The following is a 7,665-nucleotide window of genomic DNA, read 5'->3' on the forward strand; positions in this document are numbered from 1 at the left end:
TATATGACCCATTGGATTGTTTAGTAATTTACTCGGTTCATCGCAATAACTAATCAGTTTCAGTATCAGCAGGAGTTGTCCCCACATTTTCTACGTAAATTCTATATATTGCAAATGACCAAATCCATCGAATATAGACTTAACCAGAATAAAAAATATTATGTGATTATTCTCAATATGTTTAATTGTAATTTCTTTGAATGAATCAAGCAAAAGGCAAGCAAAATGGAAATTCACATACAGGAATCCAGCAGCAATCCTGTTCTCGTAGTTTAAACCATCAGACATTCCCAGGTCTCCAATGTGATCTCCAAGTAGCAGCACGTTGGTCCTCTTTTTCACCAATGAATAGTCATCAATAGAACCATTTGGATCCCCCAGACTGTCATGCACTGGAGCTGCCATGTCCAAGGAATGCTCATTTTTGTTTAGAACATGAATTGTCTTCCCTGCATTAGACGTTATTTAGATTCTATGAGGTAATGAGAAGGTAAGAAAAATGCATACTTGGCGTAAACAAGTGTTATCATCAGTTTGAAAAGATTGTTTATGGAAAAGTGATAAAGGGTATCCATATCAACGGAGATACACAATACAAATATAGAGTGGTCTTTAGACAAAGGTCCAATGAGACAGTCAGGTAACAGCAAACCAACAACCGTACTTTTGGATCTTAGAGATTTCACATGCCACATATTTTCATAAAATAGAATTTGTTCAATGTAGGACAACTGCATGAAACTACTATTTTTTACGAGTTGGATATTATGAACATGAAGGGGAGCCTTGGCGCAGTGGTAAAGCTGCTGCCTTGTGATCATGAGGTCATGGGTTCAAGTCCTGGAAACAGCCTCTTACAGAAATGTAGGGAAAGGCTGCGTACTATAGACCCAAAGTGGTCGGACCCTTCCCTGGACCCTGCACAAGCGGGAGCTACATGCACCAGGTTGCCCTTTTTTTGGATATTATGAACATATATCCTGCATTCACATTTGGTAGAAACAATCCACGAATCATAGACACTTGTTGAGGATTAAAAATCACCTTTAAATGCTACAAGAGAACCCTCTTCATTAAAGACCATTCTATTGGACACAATCTTGATGTTCTTGAATGATCGGTGGAGTTTCTGCCGGAAGACCTAAAAGGTAGAGCAGGCGTGTCATCTGCAACGAAGTTCGTTCAACATTTGGTTTCGTTCCTTTTAGAAGTTACCTCCTCAATGATGTCTGCAAGTCCAGCCGAAAATACTAGCACTGGAATATCTCTAGCCTGAAAATTATATTTAAAGGCTTTATCAAACACTTATGTCTTAATTGTAGCCATAACAGCAACAGTTGCAGGGTTTTATTAAACTAGCCATAACAGAGGTTCATTCTTCATATCTCCCGAAAATGTTGTGATCTCAGGCAAGCCAACTTGATCTACCAATAATATCACTTCATTACCAACATATATGCAAGAAAGAAAAAAAAAAGAAATAAGCGCCAGAAAACTCCAGGAAACAACATATTCTTTGTTGCCTAAAATAACGTGTGCCTAGAATATGAAAGATTCCATCCAATGATATAAACAGAAGACGGGAAAGATAAGAAACAGACCAAGGGAAAATTACATAACCGCAATTTAGGCTCTCTTATGCTTGTATGAATGTGTCTAATAGCTTCAGCAGGATGACTACTTTACTTCTCAAATCCGAAGTCAAACTTGCTGAAACGCGAGAAGATGAATTCCACGCTCATATGCACAGCCAAAAGCAGCCTATGGTTCTTTTTTCACTCAGCACATGCATTCTTGTGGATACAAGTAATCACTCAACAAAAGAATCCAAAATAGCTATCCAAATGGTTTATAAAAGGGAGTGATGTTTGTTGCCTTCCTATTCGACAAATTCATCACGGGGATTTTTTCTCTCTCTTAACACAACAAAATAACTACCGATGGACTTAACCATACCAAAATAACCAGGGACAAAAGTAAATATGCATGTTCCGAATGAGTACACCATCAAACCCTTGGTCACTAAAACTGGAACACTAAGCAAACATTAGAAAGGAAATAAAACCTCCAAAAATTCAAACAGCTCCACCACTCCATCTCGAAAAGCAATTGCAGCATCAGCCACCGATTTCTTTATAGCATTTTGTGTAAGCCCCCCTTCAATAAGGAGACCATGAGTCTTCCCCCACCTGTAGCAAGTAATGAAATCAGGGGCCAAGGTACAATACACAGAATCTTTAATTGAAATGCATATTTTATTCGAAAGTGAAATCATATACTGGATAACAGGATCAATGGCATGAAAACATCAAAAGCGAATCAAGAAAACTACCATAAGAAACATTACTATTTCTGTTATAATGGGTTTCACATATATAAACACAAGTACATATTTATTAATGTGCATTTTCCTTTGAGAGAACTGTTTGTGAAACTGATCACACTTGAATTGGCGTCTGCTAACTACGAGGAGGCAGCAGAATACAAACTATCTTTAAAAAGACTTCAGAACAGCGCCTTTAAATAGAATAATATGCAATGCTGATATAAAAAGCTATTAGACTGACAAACCATGTGGGTCACAAGAAAACTATCTTTAAAGAACGACCAATGTACAAGCACCACCTCTTGACAAAAAAGACTTCAGAACTAAACAATCATGTATCCAACATGTCATTGGACAAGCAGAACAGACACTTTCAGTGTTCACTTTACACGCTCCACATTTTGCTGTGGAAGACTTCCAACTACTGCTACTCACCATTCTTCCATGAGCTTGGCCTTCTCCAGCAGCGGGATGTCGGGGTTGATCTCGATGGGGTGGTAATGCTCGAACAACGCCTCCCTCTTGGCGTCGAACTCTTCATTCCCCTGCCTGAGCAGCCCATGGCTACCTACGACCACACATACACACACATGCCCTCAGGACAATTCAATCTCTGAAGTCCTAAGCTCCCAAGTCTGACGAGAAATCAGCAGAAACGAGGGGCGTACTCTGGCCGCGGGAGCCGTCGTACCAGTACCGAGTGAGCGTGCCGTCGAAGTCGGCAATCACCTACACCAATGGAAGAACCTATTCAGATTGCAAATCCATAGACAGAGGCCACATAGGCGGTGAGACTGGCGAGGGAGCGAACCTGCAGCTTAGCTGGGCCGGCGGCGCGGATGGCGGCGACCTTGCGAGCGAGCGCGTCGGCGTCTGCGACGACGGAGTCGGGGGCCCTGGCGCTGGAGGAGGACATGGAGGCTGGGAGGCGGCGGCCGAGGGGCCGCGGTGTCGTAGGGTTCCGGCGGCGAGGGGCGCGGGAGAAGAGGCGGCGGAGGAGACGGCAAGGGGATGGGGAGAGGAGCAGTGGGCTCGTCATGGGCCTCATTCCGAAATGGTGGGCCGGAGCAAGACGAATCCCTCCCTCTCTCTTACTGTAGGGCGTTTGTGTTTGTTTCCCTTGGGAGAGAATGTCGTCGGCGGCGCTCCGCCGCCACCTCCTCCGCATTCCCGCCCGCCGCCGCCGCCTCCTCTGCGCCTCCTCCTCCTCCTCTCCCTCGAAGCCGACCAACGGCTGCCATGGCTCCGCGGCGGCGGGGGCGGGGGTGGTGGAGCTGAACCCGCCGCGCGGCACGAGGGACTTCCCGCCGGAGGAGATGCGCCTGCGCACCTGGCTCTTCGACCACTTCAGGGAGGTGTCCCGGCTGATGGCGTTCGAGGAGGTGGACTTCCCGGTGCTCGAGTCCGAGGCGCTCTTCGTCCGCAAGGCTGGGGAGGAGATCACGGAGCAGCTCTACAGCTTCGAGGACAAGGGCGGCCGCCGCGTGGTCCTCCGGCCGGAGATCACCCCGTCCCTCGCGCGCCTGGTCATCAGGCGAGGCACCTCGGCGCCCCTCCCGCTCAAGTGGTTCACCATCGGCCAGTGCTGGCGCTACGAGCGCATGACCAGAGGGAGGCGCCGCGAGCACTACCAGTGGAACATGGACGTCTTCGGCGTGCCCGGCGTCCGCGCCGAGGCCGAGCTTCTCCAGGCCATTGTGCTCCTCTTCGAGCGTCTCGGGGTCGTGTCCTCCGACGTGGGGATCCGGCTGTCCAGCCGGAAGGTTCTCCAGGTGGTGCTCGACATGTACTCCGTGCCGCAGCACCTGTTCACTCCGGTCTGTGTGATTGTTGACAAGCTGGGGAAGATGAGCAGAGAGGAGATTGAGAAGGAATTGATCTCCACTGGACTGCCATCTGAAGCTGTGCAGGGCATCATCGATGTGCTTTCTCTGAAGTCACTGCCTGAGCTCGAAGAGGTGCTGGGCTCTGGTGGTGCTGAGGCTGTTGCTGACCTGAAGAAGCTCTTCTCCTTCGCCGAGCAGTATGGCTATGCCGATTGGCTATGTTTCGATGCATCGGTTGTTCGAGGTCTTGCATACTACACGGGGATTGTTTTCGAGGCTTTTGATAGGCAAGGGGAGCTGAGGGCGATCTGCGGTGGCGGGAGGTATGATAGGCTGCTTTCAACATTTGGTAGCGAAGATGTGCCGGCCTGTGGGTTTGGGTTTGGGGATGCTGTTATCGTCGAGCTGCTGAAGGAGAAGGGCCTTCTGCCTCATCTGTCGCGCCAGATAGACGACATTGTCTTCCCGTTGGATGATGAGCTTCAGGGACCTGCATCCTGTGTTGCATCCTCTCTGCGCAAGAATGGCAGATCTGTAGACCTTGTGCAAGATAAGCGTCTGAAATGGGTGTTCAAACATGCAGAGAGGTTAAATGCCAGCAGGCTGGTTTTGGTGGGGAAATCTGAGTGGGAGCGAGGCATGGTTCGTGTGAAGATTCTGTCTACCAAAGAGGAATTTGAGGTCAAGGCAGGCGAATTACAGTAATTGCTAGCCAATCTGGAGGTTTTCCTTCCAAACCTTGCCCATATTTTCTTCGTTTTTGTTGTCTACCTCTGTTAGTCCTCCCTTTGCAACATTTTAAGCTGTGCCTTCAATGCCATATTATAGAGTAAATATCATGGAACCATTATAGTTGAGGCTTATGTTAAGATAACCGCAACTCCAATAAATTGTGATCTAATTGAGATGAATATTATATTCGTAAGTTGAATTGTATACCGGACAACTGATCAATGGCATGGAAACATCACGAGTGCATCAAGAATACTACCATGATAAACATTTTTTTGCCAGTTGTGAACAGTTTTGTATATATAAATATAAACACATGAATTCAGAGAATTATTTGTGAAATTGATTGAACTGCCTTCTGCTAACTACTACTCCCTCCGTACCAAAATATTATTTTAACGTCATATATTTTGGTACGGAGGGAGTAGTAGTAAGTACTCCCTCCGTTCCAAATTACTCATCGTAGAAATGGATGTATTTAGAACTAAAATACATCTAGATACATCCATACATGCGACAAGTAATTCGGAACGGAGGGAGTAGCAGAATACAAAATAATTCAGAACACTGATACAGTGAGCTAATATGCCTGACGAACTATGTGGGTCATAAGAAAGGTAGGCTCTAAAGGACGACCAACGTACATTCACCATCACCTCACAAAAGAAACTTCAGAACTAATCAATCATGTATCCAAGTTATTATCCCATTTATCATGTTTTGGATATGTAAATATAAACATTTATTAACTATTGTGCATTTTTAGATAATTGTTTGTAAAATTGATGGCACATGAATTGGCTTCTGCTAACTACTAGCAGTTAGCAATACAAAATAAGCTTACTAATACAAGACTAATATGCCTGATGAACTATGTCCGTCACAAGAAAGCAAGCTCTAAAGAATGACCAATGTGCAAGCACCATCACTGGAACAAAAAAAAGGACTTCAGATCTAACAACCAGTACTCAAGTTATTACCCCGTTTATAATGTCTATACTCTGGAACTCGCAACCTTGATCACATGACCCAAATGGAAAATCCGAGGCGCCATTACTGCGCTCGCCGCCCACCCGGGTCTCCGCGGAGGCCATGCCGCGCTGCTCCACCCCGGTGCGGGATCCAGCTTCGCCTGCGGGAAGCTTTGAATGGAGCTCTCCAGAAAAGGGGGAGATCCATTCCCCGACCAGCGGTCCGTCCCAGGTGCCGGCGACCCCGTCCCCCCCTTCGCCGCGCGGTCCGAGGAGCCCTCCCCGCTCCCCTCGCGGATCTGGCGCCTGCGACCCCGAGGCTGGCTTCGGACCGGCGGACGGGGACGCGCCACCCCCGCCCGAGCGCCCCCGTCTCAAGTCCATTGTGGTATGTGATTCCTCCTTGCCATTTCCGGCCAGCGACGATATTGAAGAGGGCTGGACGCTCCATCAATCCCGCAAAAACAGGAGGGCCAGTAGAGATCCGATGGGCTCTAGCCAGCTCCAGAGCCACCGACGCCGACGCTCCATCCCCGGTCGGCTCTCCTCAAAGGGCAGGGAGGCCTTCTTTAGTAGATTCAAAGGCCTCTGCTTCCGCTGCCTTAATTCTGAACATCGTAGAATCGACTGCCACGACCCACTGCGCTGCATTATCTGCAAACTCCAAGGCCACTACGGCCGTGACTGCCTTGAAAATCCCCGCAACAAGGCTGCGCGCAAGCAGGGCGTGCGTTCGTGCGCCCAGCACCGGCCGGTCCGCGAGCGCCTGATCTTCCCGCCGTCCCGACCCTGCGCCCGGCCTGTCCGGTCGACGAGCGCCTCGCCATGGAGCCTGCACCCCTCATCGACCACAACCGCCGCCCCCGCAACAGCCACAAGGTCATTGCGTCCTCGCCAAGCATCGAGCACCAGACGTTCCCGCTCCTCCAGCATGCCGTGGTCGTCACGGCGGTGGGCACCACGGCGCATGCCGCCAGTCCGCTGTCCATCGGCCGCGCGCTCGAGAAGGAGTTCAAGATCCCACCGCACCTTCTGCGCGTCACCAACCACGACCCCGAGGACTTCTTCGTCTTCTTCACCATGCCGGCGCACAAGGATCTCGCTGTGCGGCAGGGCTCGCTGTCGGTGGATGGCGTGACCTTCCTGCTTGAGCCCTGGCGAGAGGACGCACATGCTGTCCGCCTCAAGTGGATGCTGCATGTGCGTGTGGTCATCGAGAAGCTCCCCATGAACCTCTGGACGCTCGAGGGGGCGGGGGAAGCCATTGGTGACAAGGTGATCGTCGATCGCTTGGGCAGCCGGACGCACGAGCGCGTCGACACCAAGCTCTTCGCATGTTGGGTCTGGTGCTGGGACACTGCCCATATCCCCACTAGACGCACCATTTGGAAGCACGCCAGGGGGGCGGGCCGCATCGACGAGATGCTGGGCCACTCCCCTCCGAGCCGCGCGGTGGCTCCTCCGCCTGAGCTGCTGCAGTTTGACTTGCTCCTTCATCTGGACCGTGTCGAGGACTGGACACCGCTCTCGCCGCGATCCTCGCGCTCCCCGCAGAGTGGCATCCCCTCGGAAGACGACGAGCCCGACGAGCGCCCCTACCCCCGCACCGAGCCGGGCGTGTGGACTGTGCGGGTGGAGGACGGCAGGCCGGCGATGGCGCCTGCGCCTACCATGCGCTCGCAGCCCCGCGTGGCCTCCACAGGCTGCCAGGGCATGCCCTCGGGCGGTGGGGGGCGCGACGGCGACGGCGACGACCAAAGATACCAGCGACGCACCTGGAAGGACACCCTCCTCGGCCTGGGACGGGCAA

At 50.5% G+C, this 7,665-nt stretch overlaps 2 protein-coding genes across 2 annotated transcripts in view; one reads left to right on the forward strand and one right to left on the reverse strand.

Annotated features, from left to right (window-relative positions):
* The window catches only part of LOC119302996 (7-methylguanosine phosphate-specific 5'-nucleotidase A-like), a 4,734-nt gene extending 1,240 nt beyond the window's left edge, over window positions 1-3,494 (reverse strand). Inside the window, exons 1-7 of the mRNA XM_037580072.1 lie at window positions 3,138-3,494; window positions 2,995-3,055; window positions 2,762-2,894; window positions 2,066-2,189; window positions 1,216-1,272; window positions 1,045-1,141; window positions 242-449 (exon numbers count right to left, since the gene is read on the reverse strand). Of these exons, the coding sequence (XP_037435969.1) occupies window positions 242-449; window positions 1,045-1,141; window positions 1,216-1,272; window positions 2,066-2,189; window positions 2,762-2,894; window positions 2,995-3,055; window positions 3,138-3,494 (1,037 nt within the window). The remainder of the gene's footprint in view (window positions 1-241; window positions 450-1,044; window positions 1,142-1,215; window positions 1,273-2,065; window positions 2,190-2,761; window positions 2,895-2,994; window positions 3,056-3,137) is intronic.
* Window positions 3,430-7,665, forward strand: part of LOC119302995 (histidine--tRNA ligase, chloroplastic/mitochondrial-like) — a 10,710-nt gene continuing 6,474 nt past the window's right edge. The window contains exon 1 of the mRNA XM_037580071.1: window positions 3,430-4,875. Within this exon, the coding sequence (XP_037435968.1) occupies window positions 3,457-4,857 (1,401 nt within the window). The 5' untranslated portion in view covers window positions 3,430-3,456 and the 3' untranslated portion in view covers window positions 4,858-4,875. The remainder of the gene's footprint in view (window positions 4,876-7,665) is intronic.

This window comes from Triticum dicoccoides, chromosome 5A (genome assembly GCF_002162155.2).
Source record: "Triticum dicoccoides isolate Atlit2015 ecotype Zavitan chromosome 5A, WEW_v2.0, whole genome shotgun sequence".
NCBI lineage: Eukaryota > Viridiplantae > Streptophyta > Magnoliopsida > Poales > Poaceae > Triticum > Triticum dicoccoides.